The sequence below is a fragment of the Pholcus phalangioides genome, unplaced genomic scaffold, assembly GCF_987345545.1.
Source record: "Pholcus phalangioides strain wild (caught in Gottingen) unplaced genomic scaffold, Ppha-v1.0 ptg000017l_1, whole genome shotgun sequence".
Taxonomy (NCBI): Eukaryota; Metazoa; Arthropoda; class Arachnida; order Araneae; family Pholcidae; genus Pholcus; species Pholcus phalangioides.
In genome coordinates, this window is record NW_028301610.1 from 31631589 (window position 1) to 31658666 (window position 27078).

Consider the following 27078-nt stretch of genomic DNA (forward strand, 5'->3'; position numbering starts at 1 on the left):
TATGGACAAAATTATGAGAAAATATGCTAATGTCTCGTAAAGTACAGGTCATATGGTCACAATGCTTTTAATGATAAATTTCTGTCTCCATCTCAAAATATGATTCCCCAGCAAGACTGCCGGCTGTTTGCAGCGCTCTCTTGCGAAAATTTTTATAACCATTAAGTATGTGATCTGTATGTATTGAGAAAAATGACAATTTACCCTCTCTTAATATTTTTTAACATTATAGATTTCGTCATTGAATAATTTACATATTTTTAAATAAAAAAATTACAGATTTCGGACATTTGAAAAAAATTAGAGAAAAAAAATCAAATTTGTTGACCAAAAGCTTTTTTTCTGAAAAAAAGAGAAAAATCGAAACTGCAGAGGTTCGTCTTTTTTTTATCTAATATATTTGCTTTCTAATTTTTACATAAGATATAAAATTACATTTACTAGATGCAGGACCGTCATTTCAACTTTTTCCGGGGGGGGGGGGCAAAGAACATGTACTCAATGTATGTATATATTTGTATATATATACCGTTTTTAGTGCATTTTCAAAAGCCAGGGGTGCCACCCCTGACCCCCCCCCCCCCAAATGATGGGCATGGCTCATGGGTGATGATACGACGGGGGGGGGGGCGGCCCCCAGCCCCCCCAGAGTCAAAGGTAGAGTCGACTGATCTAATGTATATATGAGTTGACATCATCATCGTGCCCCCCCCCCCCAGACTTCCAAGTCTATCCCGCCTATGGCTCTATATGCAAATTAGAGAGGGGACAAATTTATGGCAGGGAGCGGATATCGGTCACTTTTCCTTATATCAACATGTGCAAAAACAACACTACAGGAGTAATTAATGTTTTTAAATTTCTATATATTTGATAACTTTTTGCCAATGATAGTCCAACGCGTATTTTGTATAAGATTTTATTTTTTTTTAAATTTTTGTGTAAAAAAAAAGTTAACATTTTTATTTTTTAAATCCATTGAACTTAGAAGTTTAGATAATTTTTAATTAAGGCTCAGTCAATTTTTATATTAAAAATGCTAATACAATAAAGCTAATAAAAACAAAAACCTCCTTGCATGGAATGCATAGGGTGCAATGATAAAAGCGTTTAAGGACTAGGAATGCTGCATATACTATTCTTTAGTTACTGCATTGCAGCGTTTCGCAACTGGGGTTTTACATAAACATGGGATTCCAAAAAGACATCACTAGGTGTTCCATCAACATTGACAGAGATACGGGGCATGAGAGGAGGGGAATGCCCCAGGGGCGTAGCCAGAAATTTCGTTCGGGGGGGACCACTTTCATTTCGGGGGGGGGGGGACCAAAGTGACAGAACAATGGATTTGGCCATCTTTTTCCCTTTTTTGGGTCATTTTCTCTCATTTCGGGGGGGGGGGGACCAGACCCCCAAGTCCCCCCCCCCTCGCTACGCCCTTGCAATGCCCCCACCAACATCAAAGAAGTATGCATATATGCGTTGACGTCATTATTATCATGCCTTCCTTCCAGACTGTCAAGTCTATGTCCGCCTATGTCCATGAGGAAAAAGTATTAAATAGCAAGAACACATAGTTAGATCCGTTTGTGTAAAAAGTAAGAGTTTACTAACTTGAGTTAGAAACATGAATGATTTCAAGATTCAGCAATAAAAAGCCCACATGTTACCCTGTAGCAGAACTTAAATGCTTTGAGGATGGATTTTTCAACAAGACAATGATTCAAAGCACACAGCTAAGTCTGTGAAGTAGTGGTTTACTGCCGTAAAAAAATTAGAATTCTAAAATAGCCATCGATGTTACCTGATCTAAATCCAATAGAGAACTTATGGCAGGTGCTTAAATGTCACTGTAAAGCTATGAAATTTTCTAATCTGGGTGAAAAATTCTAATTTTTACAGCAAGAATGGAAAAAAATACCTATCAAAAATTTGACGGATTTGGTGGACTCAATGTCCTGCAGATGCAGTGCAGTAAAGCCATGAGAGTACCCTACCAAAATAGTGAAAAATATGTTATTTATTATGTTTATTTTTGATGGTTTGATAATTCTTGTGAGAACCATCCAATTTCTTTTTATCTCAAAAGTTTGAGTATTTTTATTATGAACAAAGTATATGATTTGATTACAGGTCCATTTTCAGATAGGTATTTTATTAGTAGACGAGAATCAAATCTATATGCTTTATATACCGATTGTACCCATGCATTAAAATATTTTAGCAAAAATAAGGTCGTCTGACTTTTTATGAATGCAACTGTACTATTGCTTCAAAAATTTTGGTTTTATTAGTTACTTACTCTCTAAAGTCATTATGTAAAAAAAATTCATAGTGAGTACAGCTATATGATAAAAATATCTCATAGTTTGAGGATAATATTATAAGCATGAGTATATGCTCATATTTTGACAACAAAACTTCTTAACACTTTGAAGACCACAGTATGAATATTCATACTGTGGCATTTACATATAAACAAATAATAAAGAATAACCTTCTCCTGGCATCTCCAGCACATTTTTCAAATTTTAAAATGATAATTTTCTATCTTAAAACAAAAATGTATTCTTTTTTCAATAATATATATTTTTAGGAAAAAATGAAATATTTACATATTTCATTGTTTTTACAATTTTAAATATTTTTCATCAATAGTTTATAGGCAAAAGAAAATTTCCCCCAGCTTTTTTATTTTCTATTCGTGATATCTGGAAAACATTGGTTCTAGTCCTACAATACCAATTGCCACCTATCAAATTTTGTGTTGAGAAGATTAAGAAGAATGTAGCCATCATTTGAACCTCTTTTTAACCCATTTTTGATTAACATTGCATTTGTGCAAAATTTTGTTTAATTTTTTTTTTAATTAATTTTTAATTCTAATTTTATATAAATACATTTTTGGATATTAAAAGGTTTAATGAATGCCATAATATTTTTTAAAATTTGTTTATGAAGAAATTTAATTCTTTATGGCTTTTCAAAAATGAAATTTTTGGAAATTTTATCCTTATTTTTGTTCTGGAATCTTTTTTGATTATGGGTACTGATTGTATCTATGCATTAAAATATTTTATCAAAAATAAGGTCACAGACTTTTTATGAACACAGCTGTATCAATAGACAAGAATTTATAAAGCAGAGCAGAAGATCTCTAGACATCTTATTGGCTTGATGTCCACGGTGGAACTCGTGAGTTCCTCTTACATAACACTAGGTGGCATGGTATGTCCTATGTGATAGCTCTTATCAATTTAGTTCTTTTTATATAAGGACACCACAAAGGAATCATATGCACTCTTAAATGGTTGATAGCCCATATCACGGTAAATCCATTGGAAAAATATAATATTTGCTACAGATGAAGAGCTAAAGAGCTATTGTGCAATCTCTAAAAGCAGCTCACACAGGGCTGGAACTAGGAGGGGGGCAGTTTCCCTGGATGACAGTTTTAGGTGAGAGCAAAGAACACTGTTATAAAATTATCAAATTTTAAAGTTGTAAGGTGACAAAATCATGTTTGCCCTGGACAGCAAAAATTCTAGCTACAGCCTTGCTCTAGTTGGAATTGCTAGCTTACTCTAGCTCTACACCTTCACTATTGCTATTTCACCACACATTCTATGACCAAAAATGCTTGTGTAGGTGTCCTATATCACCTCTTAAAAATTGTCCCATGAATTTTGAATACGTGAGAAAAGACGGGTATTTGTAGATTTCTGAGAATGACAAATACACTGTGCTTATGTTATGTGTTCTCTTATGTTATGTTCTGCAAAGAAAGAGCATTAAAAGTCAGTGAGGACTTATTTAAAAAACTATATCAAGCTAGACTCTGTTGCTCATGTAATTGACTAATACCTAAAAACAATGATTATTAGTTTAATGATCAATTATGTATATATCAAATTATATTTTATGGTCAATTTGATTTTTAGATGAAGACATCAAATTCTCATAATTATTCATCTACGGCCAATCAAGGAAGAAAACATGGCTTTAGAGCTGCATCTGTATGTCAATCTATTTGTTATTTTATAGTCTCTTTACACAGTCAGATATTGGTATAATGTCTACCCTGGAAACTGAATAAAACTTACTTTAAGTAATGAAGGCCCAAATTTCTGATAATGCTTTCAGGGGACCCTAAAAATAGATTTTAGAATCAGGGTGACATTAAACATAATGAATGTTATACTGAGTATACTGAGATCTGATTGTATTCTGTATTCTGTTAGTTTTTATTGTTAAGATTCTTGACCATTTGTAATCAAGTTGTATTTTTGTATTTTTATTTATTTCAAGGACCTCAAAATAGTTCTAACAGACTAATAGGCTTTTGGGAATATAAATTTATAATTAAAAAAATACAGTATTTTGTTTTCAAAAACGTGCTATAACTTTAAAAATGATATAAAATCTTTTATTTCTCAATTGTCTTTGTTAATTTTGATAGTTGCTTATGCAGGAAGCTCATTTGCAGCTTACATTTTTGTTGTTTTTTTTATTCACTCTCACTTCTACCTCTTGTATTTATGGGTTTATGTTATGATGTCCATAGAAAGAGGGGTGCATTGTAGATGATAACTATAACCTCTTGCACTAGAAATACTATTAGTTGAAAATTAAAATAAAATGTGCATACAGGACTGCTATTGTATTGCTATGGGTGCAGTTATCATACAAAAAAGGGGGGGGGGAGATGATATAGGGAAATATAGAAATACACCTAAAATGATTATTTTCCTGGAAAGAAATTTTCCAAGATTACCCAGGACAATTTCTTCATTCCAAACTTTTTTGATAATGTCATTATCACGCATGCACTCTATTGATCCACGAGTTTATACGACTAGCTGCACAAATTTATTTGCAAATAAATGTTTGGTTAGTCCTGTTCTGACTATGATATTTCTCATTCAGCAATATCTTAGTCAGTTTATCAGTTATTTTAATATACATGGTGTTTGACAAAAAGTGTCCAAAAAGAATAAAAATTATATGGTTGATTATAAAATTAAAATAAAATATAAAACAAGGGTCAACAAAAAAGGGATAAACAGCGGTCATATAGTGTCACAGTAAAATTATAATTAGGAGGGAAATATAAACATTTAGATATTTATCGAGTTCCATTCAAAAAAAAATGGCAGTAAGTAAAATTTGGGTTTTTCTTTATTGTACTAAAAAATAAATTTAGTCTTTAGGATTTTGATAAACATTTGCAAAGATGTTAATCATATACATTAGTAATCGAAATTCTTGACCTCTCCACTTTTTTAAAGTTTGAAAATTTTTCAGAATTTAAAAGTGGCTTCTTGATTTTCTTAGCATTGATGGATTTTTGATTGGGGCTAGAGTAAAATTTTAAATTTTTATATTTTTCCTAATTATTATCTTACAGAAGATGCCACTATCACAGTTAAATTTCCCTCTTTTTTTGCTGATTACATTTCTCATATTTTATTCTAATTTTAGACTTTTATGTCTAAATTTCTCATATTATTAAATGTAGAACTTTTATGGCTTTTTTGCCACACTTTAAACATCTCATCTAAGCATATTGTTTGATGTGAAAATAATATAATAAATGCAATCCGTAGACATGCTTTTTTTATAAGACTATTTGCTCTTCATGTGTGTTTTTTAAAGGTTTACTTGCTTACTCATTTGAGAGAGTGTGTTCTTATGGTTACTAGGGTTTTGACTATGATGTTCACTCTTTGCTACCTTCTTCCAATAACATCGTAAGTATTGTTTATACTCTACTATAGCAGTTCTCAACTGGTGCTCCGTGGAGCCCTCTCCTCTGCTGCAGCTCAAGGGGGAAAAAATACCCAGTAAATTGAAAAAAATAATTATAGATATTTTGAAATAATAAAAATAAGTAAATTTGATGAATAAATTAAAAATAGCCATACAGGGCTCTGCCCAAGGTTGGCTGGTTTTTGACGCATGGTAATTTTTGATGGTTTAAACCGCAGTTTAAACTGTCATGTCAAAAACCTTTGTCAAAAACTCTCAAAAACCTCAAATATTGTTTTTCAATATAAAAATTCCGATTGGAAATGCACACGTTAATTGCATGTAATGTTTAAAGTGACTATGTTATACAAAGAATAAATATTTAATATGATTCTAAAATAATTTTCTACTCTCTACAGAATTATTTTGGACAAAATTATATATATGGTTCTTTTTCTTATAAAATATACAATTTGAATAAAGCATAGCATAAACACTGAAGGGAAAACTATGGAATGATTTGACATTATCTGATTCAAGATGATTCTTGACCTTCCAAAATTTCTTCAACTGCTTATATATGTGCTTTGATATAAACCATCTACTGTACTCTTTTTACAACAGATAAGTGTTTAAAAAAGTTTATTACATCATACATGTAATGTTGATTTCTGTTATTATTAAATTATCTGGATAATCACTGAGATACTCTTATTGTGCATAACATTGAAATATATCTAGCGATCAAAATACTAAATTGTAGAACTAAAATGTCATTTAATTTGGCAATGCTAGCTTGTACATGAAGCTTAAGAAACTCCTGTAACTTATCCTTAGTCAAACTTAGTTATTCTTACTTCTTCACTGTGATATGGTATATTTATTAGCATTTATAATGCAATGGTTTTCCAATTGAAGCTATATATATATATATTTAAATGTGTAAAACAAATGCTTTGGGTATCTTATTACCTGAAACAAATTATTAAAAATTCATTCAGGAACATGTTTGTTTTATTTCAACATGATTCAATTTATTTTATTTTTAGGGGCTATCCTTACAGTTATTATTACAAAGCTTTGATTGCAAATGGTGTTACTAGCATTGTTCGATTGAATCAAAGATTACCAAGATTTGAGTTTTCTAAAGCATATTTAGCACAGCTGCTTCAAGAAGATAGCTTTCATTATGTTTTGTATTCCCTTATATTTGTGTTTTCATACCCAGCCACGTGTATCCTTTTTATGCATAACATTATAAATAATATGGTTATTTAAGTTTCCTGGAAAAAAGGTAACATTGAATTTTCATAAAACGTTTCAGAGAATTACTGCCTCCCTTTTGAACTCTATCACATCTGAGGAATCCTGCTTTTTTAGCATGTTCAATTAAAAGTCATATACACACCTAAAATACATAAAATTTAGGATTTTGTTTATTGACTGTACTCCCAGGAATGTGATCCCTGTAAATACTAAAGATAGACTAATTTTTTTCCAACCATTCACTATTAACTAATAATTAAGTAATAACAGTCGTCTTCACTTGAATTAACACTTATGCTGGTAGTATTACATGATGTGTGCACGTGGGCTGATGGCTGATGACATGATGGTTCAAAATGGATATTACAGTGAAACCTCGACAGTTCAAGATCAACACCCTAAGGGCACATGAAACACATGTCAACTTAAGTGAATGTCAAGTCAGCAAGGTTTCACTTGATCTCATTCTTAACAATTTTCAAAGATTGCTTATGCGTGTTCTTGTACCTGCATATAATATAGTTCACCAATTTTATTCCATCATCTACAAATTCTCAAAATTTTTCAATGAAAAGTTTCTGTATTGAGAAGAATTCTGAATTAGGTCAGAAAAAGCATATTTTTATTGCAAAAGATCTGTTATTTGTTAATGAGCAGTGCAATTGTCCTAAATGTAGAAAACCTTTCTCTTTCTCAAATCCTTTGTCTACCGATGGTAATGCTTAACCACAGGAAAAGTAGTATTCAAATATTAATATAGTATTAGGTTTAATATTTCCTAACTACTTTTTCTGAAAAACAGGATTTTTTTATTTTTGTCTGCAATTAGAACTAAAAGAATCTACCAAATAATTTACAGGGACATTTATTATTATCATTGCATTTTGTATTTTAGTTTATACTATGTCCGCTGCTTAATGTGGCCACATTGGGACTCTAGGTTTCTGATAACAATAACTGATTGATAACTATATCCAAATCAAATCCGGGTTGCAAATAGGATGATCATACATCCCGTTGGTCAAATGAGATGTATGGTCATCATACTTGCAACTGGTATTTAGGGACAATTCTGTTTTTCTTTCCCACATAACTGATTGCAAAATGTTCAATCGTTCCATTTTTTTCATGTTCTAAAACAGGATTTTTCTTGTTTAAGCTAAAGTCCTGCCTTTTTTTTCAAATGAAAGAAACTCACAGAGAACTGGAGGAAAGGGATTTTTTTCATACATTTGCCTTCTATATAGGTAAGACATTGTAAAAAAGCAGCTCCACACACACACATGGATCATAGCGAATACTATGGCCCGATTATGACATTAAGTATGGAAATGTTTGCTGATTGGGGGTTGGTGTTGGAGAACATCTGCTTAGCTTCAAAATAAGCAAAAAAACTTTTGCAAACAAAAATTGACAACATAAACTCAGTAGTTATAAATGAATTTTCTCCTAGGATTTGGAATTGGTTCGTTCCGTTCTTAGCAAAAGGGATAATATATGAATGATAACATTATCCATGATTCTAATGAGTTGTGTCTACTGTATTTATTATCATTATTTCTTGTTTTATTTTTTCATTATTTCTTGTTTTATTTTTTCATTATTTCTTGTTTTATTTTTTCATTATTTCTTGTTTTATTTTTTCATTATTTCTTGTTTTATTTTTTCATTATTTCTTGTTTTATTTTTTCATTATTTCTTGTTTTATTTTTTCATTATTTCTTGTTTTATTTTTTCATTATTTCTTGTTTTATTTTTTCATTATTTCTTGTTTTATTTTTTCATTATATGGTAGGTAAAAGGTAGAAGGATTTCAATCTAGCTTTTTTGGCCTTCTCCCTCACTCAAAAAAGTTGTCGTTTAATATGACAATTTTTTTTGTCATATATGGTCTTACCACCTGTGGGCTATATAAATTTCTCCCCCCTCCTCCAGGGCGGTCCAATTTACATTCTTGCTGTCAAAAATTTCACCTCATACATCAGAATTTTCCCCCTCTGCACTTGAAGCCCCCCTCCTCCATGCCATTCCCGGGTAGGCCCATGCGTTAAGACAGGACTACCTTCCTCCCATCCTAGTCTAATTTTCTTTACTACCCATTCCCTAAGTTTGCAGTCAATTTGAACTTGCCAACCTGGCCTATAGTCTGCTTAGCTTTCCCTATAAATATGCTGTTATCAATGTGGAGAGGATTTTTTAAAAAGATTGAACTGGAAAAAAGTTTAATTAAGATGCTTCATTTTCTTTCTCATTTTTATAAAAAAAACGATAAATAATTTTTTTTCTGGAAAATGTTTCACTTTCCATGCCCTTGTGTATATGCCTTCCATTTTATTTTTTTGAATACATTTAGTTTTTTTATTCTTTGACACAAATAATTATAGTGGTATTACTACCAGTATCTTCATTTGCATTTCTACATTCAACAAGATTTGCATCGAAAGTGTTCGAGGTAAGGCTATACAAAATGTGTAATTTGAAGTACAGTCAAACCACTATTATTTTTTTATAAATAATGTTTTTTAATTTCTTTTCGTCTTTGGATTTTTAATGATTCATCTCAAAAGGTAATTATTGTGAGACTGATAGTATATTGATTTGTATAGTTAAACCTTTAATTTAATAAAACTGAGGTTTATATAAGTTATCTCAGTGGCCCGCCAATATTATATGGGGGATTTATGTTATTTACAAGTCTACTTACTTTTTCTTTATGATTTTTACTACAAAATCTCTATCAATACATGCTGTTTCATTGTATCATGTCTGTTGAGACAATAACTGAAACTTCATACACCTGTTGCTAACCATTGATTTACCTGAAATCCATGCCATGATGTGTGTCTTTGGATTGAAGAAATCTGCTCACATTATTCAATAATATCTCCTGTTATTTTGGGTCTCAGTCAAACTACTTCTTTCAGTGCATAAAATGGCTGTGGTGGGACAAGATGAGTAAAATAAAGTCACCATATGAAAAAAAGAGATAAGACAAATTGAAAATATTCCTAATAAATTTATTTTATATTCAATTATACATATATATATTTTTTTAATAGGAATTAGGCTTGGGACAGAGTTGGATTGTTTCTAAGCTTTTTCCCATGGTTGATAACAATTCAAAAGGAATGCTGTGTCTCATTGCATATGCTGAAATTTTTCTTATGCCCTTTAGCATATTCCTTCTTTTCATGTGAGTTTAAGAAATTTTATTTTAAAATATTTAGTTTATTTCTTGCATGGTCATTGTTTTATTGAGTTCATTGATTTCAAATGATTGAAAGATCTCAAAAAATGCAACATTTAACTTCAAAATTGTCTGGTATGTCGTTTTTATACAGATTCTGCAAGAAATGTTTTATTTACTAAATAAAGTCCATGAAAATATAGATGAACTAGGGAATTTAGATGCAAAATCAATTCAATTAAAGGAAACAGCTCATTTAAATCACATTGTTCTTCAGGTAATCATGGTAGAAAAATTGATGGCAGATGGCAGCATTACACAGAAACAAACTTCATGTCAGGTTCAACACACATGCACACACATTTCAACATGCACCAATTTGTTAGAAGTTTCGTAGAGGAATATGGACAAGATGCATGTATGGTTTAGTAGCAGGTAATAATGGTGCATATTACTATTTTTAGTGGAAAGGAAAAATGCTCTTGCACTTTTACACATGCGACTAAGAAATATATGGAGAGAAGGGGGAATTTATTCCTGATAATTTTCAACCAGGTATAACAAATGAAATAAATTGAGACCAGGTATAAAAAATAAAATAAATTGACACTAGGTATAACAGATAAAATAAATGGAGACCAGGTATAACAAATAAAATAAATTGAGACCAAGTATAACAAATAAAATAAATTGAGACCAAGTATAACAAAGTCACACAAAACTGAGAAAAATATTTATTATAATCACTATAAAAACTAAAGTTTACAAAAACAAATTAATGTACTTTCTTCTTCTTACTTACTTACGTTCTTCTAATGTTTTAAAGAAAAGGGATATTTATCGAAGCCTGATACTTTGTTATATAAAAGAGAAAAATCTGTGCCTTCCTTTTTGAACTGGTTTCAAGAAATTTATACATTTCTCAATCTAGTATTTTTAAATTATCACTGCTGTCTGTATTTTAGAGCTTCAAAAAGCGAGTGATGCATGTATAGAGTGACATCATCTCTCTCACTAATTTCCTACTCCATTTTGTTACTCTGCCTATTCCAAGCCTTCAGAAGTATTTCCCAGTAATGAAGCAATGATTTCAACATTTATTTACCTTGTTTCAATTTATATTGTTACTATCGCAACAACAACAACGTAATTATTATACAATCTTTAGCCGATTTTTTTCGCTGCAATCATTTTATTCTGGAGACAATTTCTTTTTTGGGATCACCTGAAGATTACCCGAAAAGTCAGCATGTAAAAGCCAGCGTGCTTCTAATAGTTTTGGTTCAACAGAATGTCTAGTATCATCCCAAACTTTGCATGCAATTTTCAAGTCAAGATTTCTGTTAATTTTCTGTCATACTGTGAAGAAAAATCTACAAATTAATTATCTATACGACCTGCTTCTAGCTAAAAGTCCATCTCTTAGATTTCACTATGTAATTTGTTCGAAGTTAGTTAGAATAGGGTAAATCACATCTCATATACTGATTGCTTCCATGAAGGCTGTAATTTTCTATTTTTATTACATCTGTAGACTGAGAGCTGGCGATTTCTGCAACTTTTGGAAACCCCCCAAGATTCATGTATGCTAACTCTAATCTAAAATATAGTGTGGTATTAGTCTTGCTTATGGACAGGCTGAATATTTTATTATAATGTCCATAAAGCTTGTATGAAATTTCAGAGCCCGACTTTGACTTGATGGGGCCCTGGGCAAAGCAGGTATTGGGGACCCTCTCTCTACTGTGCATTTAAAGATGCATTGTATGTCAGGAAATATATGTTTGTGAAGACATTACAAAAGGATACAATAAATTTTAATCTATAATTGAATGTGTAATATAAAAATTAGTTTCAATGTGTTTTTCATTAAATACCCTAAAATAAATGATTCCAGATATTTACCACGTATACATATACCATATTTCATATCTACTTGTTACATTTCCTTGTATGTTCATTGATGCATCTTTTGTGACACAATTTCATATTTGCTTTCATAATTTAGAGGGAAAGGAAGTCTTCTGACACCAGTGGTTTACTATAGGTTTTTGTCTCTACGTTATCAGTCCAAAAGGAATCCATATACCAGGTAATATTTTATTCCTATGCAGAAATCAAGCACACTGATTACAATAAGTAATGTTGATTGAATAAATTGATCCACACAAGTTATCAGAGTGGTTTAAAAATTATTTAAAATAAATGTTATTGTATTACTTATACAAATACAAACACAAAACCACAACAGGGGAATTGTCCAGCGAGGTGGGTTAAAAAAAAGTCCATAAAAAATATGGATGACCAATGTAACTAAAATACAGCAACCCAATATAAGAGCATGTATCACAAAAAACTAATATTTGCTAATATATAATAAATACACCATCCATAAGAAAGATGATCTAAGTAGAAAAATAAAGAACTTATCGCTAAGCATGGATAGCTTCTCAATTTAAAATCATTTTCGCATTGCAATTATGTATAATTTAATTTAAGAAAATGAAATGTGTAGAAGATAATAAAAGAATGACTTGAAATATGGTGAAACCTTACTGCCGCTGTGGTAGTCAAGTGGTCATAGTGAGGAACCTGCATTGTGAGGACACAGGTTCGAACCCCACTGTTGCCACAGTGGTGAATGGCTAAAGTTGGTTTGCTATAGTTCTCAAATTTGAGGCGCAGATGTGAGCTGATCCCCCCGTTAAAAAGTTCTTGCTACAGAGAGCAGCAGGCCTACAAGGATACAATTATTCAATAATTACACTTCACTCATAGTTAGAAAAACTGATATCAGATGGCAGCACTACACATAACAAGCATTGCACAGAAACAAACTTCACACCAGGTTCACTACATGTACATGCACATTCTAATATGTACCAATTTGTTAGAAGTTCCACAGAGGAATGTGGACGAGGTGCATGTCTGGTTTAGTAGTAGTAGTGAAACCTTGCTGATACCCAGCAAGGTTAAACCTGAATGATACTCAATATAATAACAAATCCCTCTGCAACAATATTTTTTCTAGCCTTGTTTGGAAATGCCTATAGTCTAATGTTAAATGTTGCTTCTCAATATAACAATAATCACTCTACAATAATAATTTTTCTTGGTCCAGAGAGTATTGTTATATCAAAATTTCACTATTATGTCATCTTTCACATGGGTGAAGTCAAGATTTTTTTTGCTCTTTTCATATTCCAGAAAACCCTTTTTTTAAATAAAACCAAAAATTTAATTGAAGAATAAAAGTAATACCAGAAATTTCTTTCTCAATTTAAAGTTTCTAAAGTAAATTTAAATATTTCTGTCTCTTGAGTATAAAAAGTTAAAGACAACAATGAGATTTACAGACTAAAAGTTTCTATAAAACAGACTATGTTGTCTATTATTTTATTCTGGTTTAAATGTGTAATATGTGTAAACATGTAAAACACGTAATGTTTATAAAAATATTTTCAGGCTATTATGTATTTTTATGTTACAGCTGTCTCTATATTAGAAATAGGCTTCATTCTGTAAAAAAAAATTGTTGCATAGAAGATGCTAAAGATATATAATTTTCACTAAGGAGCATATAAATAAAATATAAGTATTCCAATAAAAATTTTGTTGGGTAGAAGTTCATTATAAAGAAACTCTTTTGTTATTGTTAGAGTGAAAAAATTAATTTGCTGAATGAATTGTATTACTGCAAATAGGTTATTTTGAATTTCAAGATATCAATAGCATTGGATAATATGTTTTTTTTGATAATCTATGTATTTTCATATTAAATTTCTTTGTATTTTATTTTGTTTAATAAATTAAGCAGTACTGAGATTATCAATTATTTTTCAAGAGTGTTAAAAATTATGATATGTACGGATTTAAGTATTTAAGTATTTAGACATTTTTTGTTCAATAAGTCTTATGATAATATATATATAATATAATTATAATATTTTTAGCATGTATTTTCAGGTAGGATTTTTTGGAAGAAATTTTGGTGACACTGGCAGATCGATGGTTTTGTGCAGAAATTATTTGAATACAGTAAAAGCTCTTTATGTCATCACTCCATGCTTTATACAAATACAAGGCCACAACCAGTGCTGTCTTAAGGCATGGACCCACCTGGGCATGGCCAGGGGGCCTCAAGAGAAAAGGGGCCTCACAAAAATAATATCTGGTTGAAATTTTGGAAAATTTGTTTGGTAGGGCCTCGGAAAAATTAATTGGCCCGGGGGACCATGATACTCTTAAGACAGCCCTGCTTACAACAGGCAAAATGCCCAATGAGGCAGCTGAGAAAAAGATGCCCATAATAAATATGGATGTCATATATATTTCTAAAATACAGCAACCAACTCCCAATTAAAAATGCTAATATAAAAACTAAGAACTATATGAACGTGATAAAATATTATACAAGGCCCATATAAAAATGTTTATGGTTGTGTTATTCTAAGTATGGATAGCTTCTCGATTTACCCCAACATGTTTATGGTATTTCTTTTTAAATGTGTCAATTGTGTTCAAATTCATGACCCCGGGGGGGGGGGGGGGAGGGGGCAAACCATTTCATTTATTAACAACTCTATTAGAGAAGAATTCCTTGCGACACTATAACCTAGAATTGTCCCTTATTGATACTGGTGTCCCCTTGTAAAAGCGGTTGATTGACGGCATATTAATAATTCATGATCCATCCTATCCATCCTATTCAAAATTTTGAACACTTTGATCTCTCTCATAATCTATATCTCAATCTTTTTCTCATATCTTTACCTCAATATACTGTCTCTTTTTAAGAGTTTTTTTCTCCCCATATTGAATCATTGAACAATCTTTTCTGACTAAAATGGTTTTTATACTTTGATTGTTTAGGGAAGAAAAACATAGCTTGTCACCTGTCATGAGACTGGATCAGAATTAGCCCAAAATTTGTCCTTCACAATAGATCGTGTGACAAAAAAAAAATTGACATCACAACAAATATGTACAGTGTTAAATTGATGTCTCGATAAATTTGTATCCAAACTTCAGAAATCACTGCTTAATCTGTTCAGATTTGAAATCATGATATTTCTTTGCTGGTGTCTTTCTTTATTTTTTTCATTGATCACTCCTCTTTGAGTGTCACTCCACTTACACTATAACTTTTTTGGGTTCCAAATGATGACAGTATAAAGAGGTTCCACTGTATAATAATATAGCACAAACTATTGAAAAATAAGATACAACTAGGCATAAATAATAAGTAATAACAACAGTGTGGATTTGTGCATTGGTACCAGTAGTACTCTTATTTTCAATCTATTTTTATAGGACTGTGTTTTTTGAGCTGAGGCTATCTGTTGAATTTTTAGCAAGTCAACCAGCTGTCCCTGAACAGCTAAGGCGTTTATGTCTGAAGGTAGTAGAATTAGTATGCAGACTAGCACCTCCTGTTTCAACTGTATAACTACTTACATTTTTTTCCTTAGGTATGAAGCTGAATTTGAATGCCCTATCAGATTGGTTTTTTTATTTAATGCACAAATATTACATTTGCAATCACTTTTTTGAGTAAAACATGTTTTGTATATTTTTTCTTTATTTCTTTTCAATTTTTTTCATAAACAAAATCATAAAAAATATATTCTGTCAAAAAGTAATGATAACAATTAAATAGAAATGTTATCCACAAGGCTGTGGTTCTGAAGTATGGGCTACCACAGACAATGATTTGTGGAATGAATCACTGTCAGGCAAATTGATATGTTTAGTTAAGAGTTTCAGAAACCCAGGGTTCCTTTATGACCTTTGTCCCAGAAACCTATAATAGTTTCAAAGACCTAGAAAAAAATGATGCCACTGAATGCACAATACAGGTATTGTTTTCCATTATATAAGAAGGGAATGATCATGGGAAACCCACAGTAGTTGTGTAGGGAGGTTATTACAGTCAATTATAGTTTGTGGGAAAAAAACTAAATTTAAAACAGTCAGTAGATGTAAATATAGCATTGGGCAGGGGTGGCCACCTTCTCAATATTCAAGAGCCAACATAACTGTCAGCTGTAGCATCGTGGGTTGCACTAGTTACAACATTTCAGTATATAAGCTGCTTCTGTAAAATTACCCAGAAAACTTGCAGATTTGTGTCTGCCATGAGTAATATGGTGAAAAATGGACACTTCAGTCATTAAAATAGTGCCCTGGGCTCCACATCTTTGTAAATTGATACATATCCACTGTTTCTTTGGTTCCTAGATAGTATAGATACAAGTCATCAAAAATTTTTCTTGTTTTTTGTTTGTTTGTTTTACAAATTAAATTGTTTCTTTTACAAATTAGTCCATTCAATTACATCCATAGTTTGAATTTTACAGACAAAACATTTCTTACTACATTTTTCTGCAATTATTTTTATTCCTTACTCCTGATTTGGTAACTGGTGGGACCGCCCAGGTTGAATAGATGCTCAAGAAATTGATGCACACACTGACTGGTAGACTTTGAAAGGAGTTTTATATTATTTGGATGGAAAGCATGCCAAAAGCTGGTCGTTTAGATAGTATTGACTACCATGGGTAAACCTGTGATGGTACAAAGATAAAATAGACTATCTTTGTATGAACCAGGCAGACTAACTGCAGATGTGAAAGATGCACACACGCAGTAATTTTACATAGTGGATCACACAAAATCACCTCCCAGGCTGTTGGCCACTTCTGGTATAGGGTTTAGTTTTGAGGGGTGATTGAGTCTTAGAAAAATAAGAGGATTTAATTCAAATATTAGATTAATGAATGTTAATTTTTTTGACATGAAGGATCTTGAACACCATTGGTTATTAGTAAAGAAGTTACTGAGTTATGAGCAATCAAAGGCAAAATGGGAGGAATTTAATGAAATATTCAAAATAATTAAAAGATATGCAGTGATTTCTTTAGCATAAAATTCAGGAATGTAATTTGGGATTTTCTCTGGGGTTGAAAAAAAACAGGGTTTGATTTTTTTAGTAATTTTAAAATATTTTCTGAACAGGAAAGAACTGAGTCAGAATTAAAAACTGAGTTAGAAATGGAAGAAGGTATTTCTTCTGGCGGTAAGTACTGCCAGAAAAGCGGTATCTGTGGAAAATATTGAGCGGAAAGCCAATTAAACTGGGTGGCAATATTAAAATAATATGTGACTTCTTTACTGGAAATTTAACCTCTTCTCGTACAAGCTGCTGGCAATAAATTTGAATGATCTGTATTAGACGTATAGCTGATGAATGTGGTAGCCTCGTTCCACATTAAAAAAAGGAAGAAAGGGTAAGAAAGTAAAAAAAGAAATAAGGGTGGGAAGGAACAGTACAGAGATAATTGTGTAAGAAAGTATTAGTACACAGTGCCTTGCTTTTTTGCCCTCAGCTAGAAACTTGTTTTGTAGTTTTTTTTACTTGCACTCTTCCTCACTTCTATGTGTAGTATATAATCAGTGGCGTCAGAGCCGGGGGTGCTGTGGGTGCTCAAGCACCTATAGTAATTTGTGGCATGGATCCCAGCACCCACAGAATTGATTCAGAAATTAAAGTTTCCGATATAAAACTAAAGACGAGCACCTACAGTTTAGAAACACTTCCAACGCCCCTGTATATAATAGAAGGATTACATTATATGGGAGGGGGGGGGGATGCTGTGAGAAGGAGGGCAAAAAAAGCTGAGGAGAATCGCCACCATCATTATCAGTTGATCTCATTTAGATATCACGATGGTGGTGAGAGAACAGAAGGGGAAAACACACACAACTCTGTTTCATATGGTTATAGTAACCCTTCGTGATCAGGAAAAAAGAAGTTGAAGAAATTGACAAATTGAATATATCCCACTGGCGTTTGGAGGTAATATTATGTCCCTGATCATAAAGAAGTTAAGGTGATGAGATGATGGCATATAAATGTTACAAAACTTTTAAGATAATAAGGTAATAGATAAGAAAGGTATTTTGTTTTGAATAAATTCAATTGTCAATTGAATATTACAACAGGTGGTGTATGTGAAAATCTTTGTCACACAGATAAAGCAGAAATGCTCATAAGTTTTTTCTTTATGTTTTGCATCATTTTATTTTCTTTAGTTTTTTTCTAGTTTTTATGAGAGAACCTGACACATGTGTAAACGAAAAAGACATTCTAAAATTTTAGTTTTATTAAAACCTGAATTTGAACCTCAATCTTCAATCATTAAATTATCATATAGCTTATTTTCATTCTTGCTACATTTATTTCATGTTGAAAGCTTTCTAATGATATATGGTAAAAAAAGTTCATTGGAAAGTTTAATTAAGAAATCAAAGTGTTACATATGAGAATACTTAATATTAGGCCTATTATGTGAAGAAAGAAATTTCTATTTGTTTCCAGAAAAAACATTATTCTTGATGATTTATGAGTTTTGAATTAAATTTTACACATGGAAGCCATACTTTTCATTGACCAAATTTATATCTTATGTATTTATTATGGTTTGTTTATGATTGCAAACAATATATTTATTCACTGAGGAGTGTATGTAAATCATTTACATAACATTTTCTGCTATATTGCTACTTTGTGGACATGATTGACTTTCTAAATTGAAAACAAACTCTGATTAAGTTGAAACAAAAATCAAGCTTGTGAAATACAAGTAAAACATTTTGAAGGAGTGATCTTCATCAATTTGAAAAAGCATATCATGTTGTGAATAGTACCACTATGTAACTTGAAAGGTGGTAATTTTTCAGGAAAGCATGAAAAATGAAGCACCTTAGCATCTACTTCAATATGTTAAAATTAGGCAAGTTGTAATGCTTGTCTGAGCTGAGTTATTTTTATCAGTTTCAATAGCAGATAATGCTTTGTTCAGTGTTCAAATATTTTTCCTCAAAATGTCTAAAATTGAGTTGGGCGGATCTAGAGCTCACTATTGGGAGGAGTGAATTTACAAAACATTACAAAAAATTAGTCTCAGCATGAGATAACAATATATCCTGCATTTCCCGTAACAGTCCTGTTTTTCTGTTTTTTTCCCCCATACCAACTTTTTTGAAAAATGTCCCAGTTTTACCCATTTTTCAGTCAAATTTTTCTTGAATTTGCTGTTGCAATATTACCATGTAGAAGTACCATGTAAAATTTCATGAATTATTGCATTTTGCTTGGGGAAGGGGTGATCACACCGATCATTGCCATTTGTAATTATTATTTATTTGTGTTTCTTGCTATTTTTTGTTAATCTTATGGGGACAACAGATTTCTAATTTGTCTCTGCTTTGTTAGAGCATGAATTGCATTTTCAAAACAGTCTTTAGATAAAATATTAATGCAGCTTGGTGTTGCAACCAATAAATTTGTATTTTGTTTACTTCCCCCCCCCCCTTAACTTACTATCAAACCTTTTTTCTGGTTACATAATACCAGGAGAAAGACATTTTTACATGTTTAAAACATGCGTTTTTCAGAAATAATAGATGTCTCTGAGCTGAAACGTTGTAAAGTGAGAAAATAATTTTCAATTTTATATATTTCTCTCAAAAAAATGGCTTTTTTGCAAAAAATATATAATTGAAAAGCAACTTTTTATAAACTGGAATCTAAATAGAAAGTGAAGGGGAAAAAGTTCTGTGTGAAATATATTTAATATAAACTGTTGGGGACACAATTTCGACCAATTTCATGAGAATCACCCATATATAAAATATCTGAATGACATTTCATATATTCAGAATTAATGGATTGATTCCATTAATTGCATTAAATAGTGAGAATATAAGATTATCACACACACACACCCACAAGTTCTTATTATCAAAAATTTGGTTTGAAATAATATCAGTATTTAGTGTGATAATTGAAAATGGCAGTGCTGTTATTATGGGTGAAAATTCTATCCCATAAAAATATGGTCATTATATGAGATGATCATTTGTAGAGTATTCATTGTATTTTAATTTTTTTGATCAAAAATCCTGTTTTTCTGCAGTATTCATACCTTCTATAATTTTTTATAGGCAATTTCGTTATAATTCAAGAGGTGAATTTCAAGCAATTTTGTGACTAAAGCAAGGTGTCATTCTATGGAGTTGATCATAAATGATCTTCACATCCTGTTTTTAAAATATATTTTTATGTATCATCATTACTTTCACCAGAGCATCATCTATTAATTTCATTATGAAAATGAACTTTATGAGCTTGTTTTTTTCAATTGTAAATTATACATTTAATTTCTTAACACTTTGAACAACCCAACAGTTTTTAAATTCAAAGTCAATCAATTTTGAAAGGTAGCAAAAGAGAAATTATTAAAAATGATTTGCATTGAAATGTTAAGGTTTGAATACTCTGGACAATGTTATTCTTTATTATTTGTTTATATGTAAATGCCACAGTATGAATATTCATACTGTGGTCTTCAAAGTGTTAAGAAGTTTTGTTGTCAAAATATGAGCATATACTCATGCTTATAATATTATCCTCAAACTATGAGATATTTTTATCATATAGCTGTACTCATTATGAATTTTTTTTTACATAATGACTGTAGAGAGTAAGTAACTAATAAAACCAAAATTTTTGAAGCAACAGTACAGTTGCATTCATAAAAAGTCAGACGACCTTATTTTTGCTAAAATATTTTAATGCATGGGTACAATCGGTATATAAAGCATATAGATTTGATTCTCGTCTACTAATAAAATACATATCTGAAAATGGACCTGTAATCAAATCATATACTTTGTTCATAATAAAAATACTCAAACTTTTGAGATAAAAAGAAATTGGATGGTTCTCACAAGAATTATCAAACCATCAAAAATAAACATAATAAATAACATATTTTTCACTATTTTGGTAGGGTACTCTCATGACTTTACTGCACTGCATCTGCAGGACATTGAGTCCACCAAATCCGTCAAATTTTTGATAGGTATTTTTTCCATTCTTGCTGTAAAAATTGCAATTTTTCACCCAGATTAGAAAATTTCATAGCTTTACAGTGACATTTAAGCACCTGCCATAGGTTCTCTATTGGATTTAGATCAGGTAATATCAGGCAATCATCAACGGCTATTTTAGAATTCTAATTTTTTATGGCATTAAACCACGAAAAATCTATCCTCGAAGTATGTGAGTTCTGCTGCAGTGGGCCTTTAGAATGTCCAAATATTGTTTTTGGTCCATGATGCCTGTTTTTCGCACCAAAGGACCATCACTGGATGATCCAAAGAAGCTCCACACCATCATGTTACCACCACTATGTTTAACTGCAGGAAACTGATATCTCCTGTTGACTTACTGGTTTACTGGCTGCCTAATATATCCTTGTTCACTCGAACATTTGGAACGTGGACTTATCACTCCAAACAACCTTTGCCCATTGTTTAGGAGTCCAGCTTTGGGGCTTCCGAACAAAATCAAGTCAGACCTTTCTATTCTTAATCAAAGGATTCTTTGTGGGTCTTCGACCAAAAGAAATAAGCTTCATAAAGAGGTCACTTGATTGCAGAGACACTGATAGAAGCTCAGTAAACTCGCTTGGAATGCTTGGTATATCTCCACTGCACTCTTTGTCGAATTCTTTACGGAATGTTGTTTTATCAAGCGATCGATTCTGGAACAAGTTTTTCTTGGGCGACCAGAACCAGACTTTATGTTTACCTCACTACACACTTGAAACCGCTTCCAAACATCACATATTGTCGATTTTTGAACACTTAGAAGTTTAGAAATAGAAATGCAGCTTTGTCCATCTTGGATAAGTTTCACGATCTGCTCTTTTGTTTCCAGAGAAATTTGTCTTTTACGGGGCACTTCTCTCACCTCCAAAGTTGCAAGAAAATCAATTTAAATTTTAAAAAAATAAGAAACAGCTCCTCCGAAAACAAGAAAAATTCACATTGTCAGACTTTTTTTTGAGCTTTGAATGAATTCCTTTCAGCATATTATATTCCCTGTCTTTTCCTATAAAATTAACTCAGTCGTAAGAGTTACGTAGATAGATGTGATACAATGTAATTCCGATTTGCATAATATGATTTGCATTTCATTTAGAGGGAAAACCGATTGTCCGATTTTTTTGAACGCAACTGTATGTACATAACAAGCATGGCAGTATAATCTAGAAATTACTAATAACATTACCTGATTATGAATTAGAAAGTGTATGCAATATAACAGTCTAAATGACGATACTTATTTGCTCAAAAATGTGAATTTTAAGGAATTTAAAATAAAGAGAGGTCAAAATTTATATACACAATAAAATTTCTATAACTCAATTTTTTTACATCTCACAGCAACTTGAATCTTGTGTGTGATAAAGTTTCTATAAACCTAAGCGTTGTAACTTGAATTTTTGCTAACGTGAAGTAATTTCAAATTCAGGAAGCCCTTCTAGGTATCGAGTTTGACTGTAATTAAAATTTAATGATTTAAGATACTGTGTAATATAATGTTAGTACTTATATGTGTGAAAATGAGAATTATGAGATTATGAGAAAGTTGAAATTATGTGAAAATTCACATTTCAATTTAAAAGATTAAAAAGGTAAACTGGAGCTGATTGAAATAAAATGTACTAAGAATATGTTTTGTTTTAGAACGTGCTAAATAGATTTGTCTAAATAACTTACCACCCCAGCAGCTTAAATATTTCTTTTTATTCTGTAACATATTAATGTAGTTGGCTAAGGCTGGTATTACACTATAAAAGATTTATATATATAAATTTTTTTATAAAATCGATGAATGCAACCAATAAGCTTATTAGTTGCATTTTCTTGAGTGTAACAGATAAACTTATTGGTTGCATTTGCAAGTTTTATAAAATAACTTTTATAATAAAACATTTATAGTGTAATACCGGCTTAAGAAACAGTCCAGTAAAAAATGTTTGAACAAGAACTTAAGAAACAGTCACCTTTAATGGTTATAATAGGAGAAAAAAAGTTAATTGATTCATATGCACACCAGATTGCTTATTAGATGAACTCATTTTCATATTTTCATTCATCAGTATTTAAAAGTGTATACTAGTTGAGATCCGGTAAATATATTTTCAAAGTTATGTGATGAAAGTGATGTGGTCAATATACATTTTATTCAAAGCACTTATTTCTGTGATATTATTTTTTTTAAATATTTTTTGTTATGTTATATACATTTTACTTTTCATTTTTTAAGCTTGTTTACAAATGATATTTAAAGTTGTTAATCTTTATTCTCATAGTATTATTTTTTTTGCAAAAGTTTGCAATAAGGTCATAGTCATGAATTTTTTCAGTAAGTTCAGAAACTAAACTGATGAAAGAGGTAAACTTAATCATGTGTGATTCTGTTTACAGCATTTACAGGCAAACTCAGTAATAATTATGTGTTTTAACTAAACCTTGAGTCAGTAATTGGCATTCCCAACTGATTCTCATACATAATAATGTGATAATAAATAATGTGAATAATGTAAATAAAAAAAATTTTTTTCTTTTGTTTTTATGGTGTTTCCCCCAGAAATTAATAGAACTAGAGCTCGTAATATTAATAGAATGTTCGTCTGTTGTTCTATTGTAACGTGACAATGAAAAAGAGATTATTACAGTAATTCTTGCTCATTGACACAATTTGTATACTTGACGTTCCTGTATTCATTTGTAATTTTCCTTTCGCTTTTTTTCAATAAAAAATGAGTTTTTTTCAACAAACATTTTTAAAGTTTTTTTTCCATTCATAACGTTTGCTAGAATCAAGGATAAAGGAAATTCACATAATTGAGATATATATAAATTGTGTTTTTTTATGAATCTGACTGCAGATATTCATCTCACCTATTTTTTTATTTTTTTTGTGAAATACACTTTAAATCACTGCAGAGTTACTGTAGCACTTCCTATTTTTTACTAAAGGCTATTTGTAAGGAATATGCAGCAATTTCATCGATGGTTGGCAGCATTTTTGACTAGAATTGGTGATGTTCCACATTTATAATCCCAATTTCCTGTATGTTTCTTGGTAAAATATAGTCATTTTAATCATTATGAAATAACTTCATGCCCATTATTTGGTTGCATCTAATTATATTTTTTCATTAAAAAAGGTCTTAAAACATCAACCTTGATTGTGAGAGCGAAATTTCGTAAAATCTTTGATGTTGTTATAGCCAAGTTTGACTGTATTTCCTTTTTGTTTGCCTTTTATTTATGGTTCATATCATATTAAAAAAAAACCCCAGAAAATATTTAAAACTAACTTTTCTCATAAATAAATGAGATGGGAGAGATAACTACTACCTAAAATACCCCCCCCCCCGGATATAACTTTGATATAAAAATCTTTTTGTAATAAATTTCTCAGCATTATTAATCTCCAGCACCATGAGAATATATAAAGAATTTTAATTTTTTCATTTATTTAGGGACCTATACACTTTTTTTGATTCGAGCTGGTATTGTTTGTTGAACTTGATTGATATATTCAAGTATTTATTTATTTTTTAATGAAATGGTATTTTTCTTTTCATGTTTTCTTTCATTCATGAAAATATTGTGTGTCGTTCTCTTACAGTATAATTTTGTTTATACAAATTGATAAATATTTTTCATGAAAAATGAATTTTTATATCAGAATAAATTAAAATACTATGTAATGATTAAATGATCATTTGATAATTTTTGTCGCACCACAGTCATTTTCTGCACACGAGGGCTAATTAGACCAGGACCTACAATTTATTGCCGATTCCGGACGGCAGGCTTGTTTTTTATACTCATTGAGAGGTTGGTGCGTTAACTCCTCGATGGGGGAATTCCTTGCGGTAGCAATTTTTTCTGCTGCCATGTCGCCGTTTTTGTTGTACCCCTGTGTCAAGAAATTTTTCTAACAAGGATGAATCGGGTATCGAACTCGCGACACCTCTAAACATCCTTTGGTACTTTAGGCGAGTATCTTATCGACCTGGGCTACCGCACCCCTGTAATGATTAAAAGCATCAATATTTATATATACACAAGTGCAGAAGTATATTAGATTATTTTTAATCATTAAGAAACATTTTTTTTTAATTGTACAAAGTAGTAAATTCATCCAGACTTTTTGATATAAATATCAAGTGTAGTTTAAGATTGCTTTTCTAAACTAGTCAATGATTAAAACTGTTTTTCACTGTTTAAAAATCAATAAAAATATTACAACAATCCCATTTCTTTTTAAAAAAGGAACATTCCATCCTGCTATGATGTGTAAAATATAAACTTTAAAATGTAATGATAAGTTTAAAAGTTTTGAAAATGAATGTTAAAATTGTTGTTTTTGTGTTAAAATATTCAGTTATTAGACGTGTGTTATAGTCTCCATTGAGATTGTGTGTATGTATTGTGCATGTCAATTTTGTTTTGTTTATTTATTGCCTTTATGATTCTGTATGTGTGACAGAGGAATAAAAATTTGTTATTTATAAAGGTGTTTCCAAGTAATGATTTTTTTTTTGCCATTTATTTTTGTATGTTTGGAATTTTTTGAATTGTAGCTTGGTATATTTGTTTGTATGTTTGGAAATTTCATTAATTTTTTTTTCAAGGATTAAAATACTGTGAGTAGAGGCAAGAAATTTTTTCTTCAATTTCATATCTATTCAGAATCTTTTGCAATGGCTGAAAAAACTGTTTCTCAAACCTTTGTTTATATTTATTCATTATTAATTTTAAGAAATAGTTATAGGCATTTTTTAGTATTTTATACATGGATTTTGTATTAGCTATTGAGCTACAAGCTGCACTTTAGAATTGAAAGATTATAAATTTAAACTTGAATCACACATACTAATTTGTATCACATTTTCATCTAATCAAAGTTTTTTTTTATGAAAGCAATTTTTTATATCATAAATAAAAAATATTAACTGATCATTTTTTTATCTGACTTATTTACTTCAGAGAAATTTGTTAAATTTTTTTCAGAGATTGTGATATTATTATCCTTATCCTTTTTTATATATTTTTTTCTACATTTTTGAATTTTGTTGTGTACATGATATTTTAATGGTGATTTCTGTTTTGTGCATATCTAATTAGAAAAGTTCTGCTCTGCAGTTATAATAAGTCTTATAGAGAGAAGGGAAAAAATATTTTAATGGCTTTTTTTATTGTGGTTGTAATTTTATGAAATGCAGAAGATAATCATTTTTGAATTGTTCATTGAGTGTTCAAACATCATAATGATCATGAAAATGAAGACAGAATGAATGAACATGATTTATTAAGGTATTGAAACTTTTGTAAATTTAAATGCCAAAAGAGAGAAAAACGTTATATCAGTATATATTTTGAAAAATGCTTGAAAAAATTAAAAATTTCGGTGATGCATCATTGCAGACTTATTATTAACTTGAACAATTCAAGTTAACATTATCAAGGTAATCTTTACGTTCATAGTATTCATTTTTGTGGTGTGAGATACAAAGCATAGAACCTATGAAAATTGTGGATAGTTATTTCACAACAGCAAATTAAAAATGAAACACCATAATGTTTTTCAAGCATTTGGGAGATGAGACGAGAGTTGAAATGGCACTGGTCTCTGCTGGAAATCGGAACCCAGTCCTCTTACAATCCTGGCCAAGAGAACTACCAATATATTACAGAAGACTTTGCTTAACTTATAACATACACACTCAATAGCGTCACGTAAGATGCCTATAAAAGAAAGCAGACTTGGCAGCAGGGGCCCCCGGGCCAAGTGATTTTCTGAGGCTCTACCAGGCAAATTCTCGGAAATTTCAACCAGATCTCATTTTTGTGAGGCCCCTTTTCTCTTGAGGCCCTTGGGCCGTGCCCAGGTGGGCCCATGCCTTAATACGACACTGCTTGGTGGTGATATATATGTCTTG

At 30.9% G+C, this 27078-nt stretch overlaps 1 protein-coding gene across 3 annotated transcripts; it reads left to right on the forward strand.

Moving 5' to 3' along the window:
• The first annotated feature begins 223 nt into the window (after positions 1 to 223).
• LOC149072910 (transmembrane protein 33-like) lies at positions 224 to 25607 on the forward strand. 3 transcript variants are annotated; one of them, XM_089246278.1, is made up of 9 exons: positions 224 to 374; positions 3942 to 4016; positions 5656 to 5750; positions 6798 to 6982; positions 9399 to 9466; positions 10074 to 10207; positions 12210 to 12293; positions 15515 to 15672; positions 20210 to 25607. In XM_089246278.1, exons 2-8 carry the CDS (start codon positions 3942 to 3944, stop codon positions 15648 to 15650), a joined length of 777 nt encoding a protein of 258 aa, XP_089102404.1. In that variant the 5' UTR covers positions 224 to 374; the 3' UTR covers positions 15651 to 15672; positions 20210 to 25607. The 3 variants fall into 3 exon arrangements, with proteins under 3 accessions (XP_089102404.1, XP_089102403.1, XP_089102406.1); XM_089246277.1 differs by lacking the exon at positions 224 to 374 and adding an exon at positions 751 to 841; XM_089246280.1 differs by lacking the exon at positions 224 to 374 and adding an exon at positions 751 to 841 and having other exon boundaries at positions 15515 to 15602.
• Positions 25608 to 27078: the final 1471 nt, after the last annotated feature.

What these genes read in the sequence shown, in the direction of transcription:
- LOC149072910 (XM_089246277.1), top strand. Translation starts at nt 818, where the DNA reads ATGTGCAAAAACAACACTACAGGA. An exon ending in GTTTTCATACCCAGCCACGT is followed by an intron (nt 6,983 to 9,398) that starts GTATCCTTTTTA and finishes AAATAATTATAG; the next exon opens with TGGTATTACTACCAGTATCT. An exon ending in AGCATATTCCTTCTTTTCAT is followed by an intron (nt 10,208 to 12,209) that starts GTGAGTTTAAGA and finishes TTCATAATTTAG; the next exon opens with AGGGAAAGGAAGTCTTCTGA.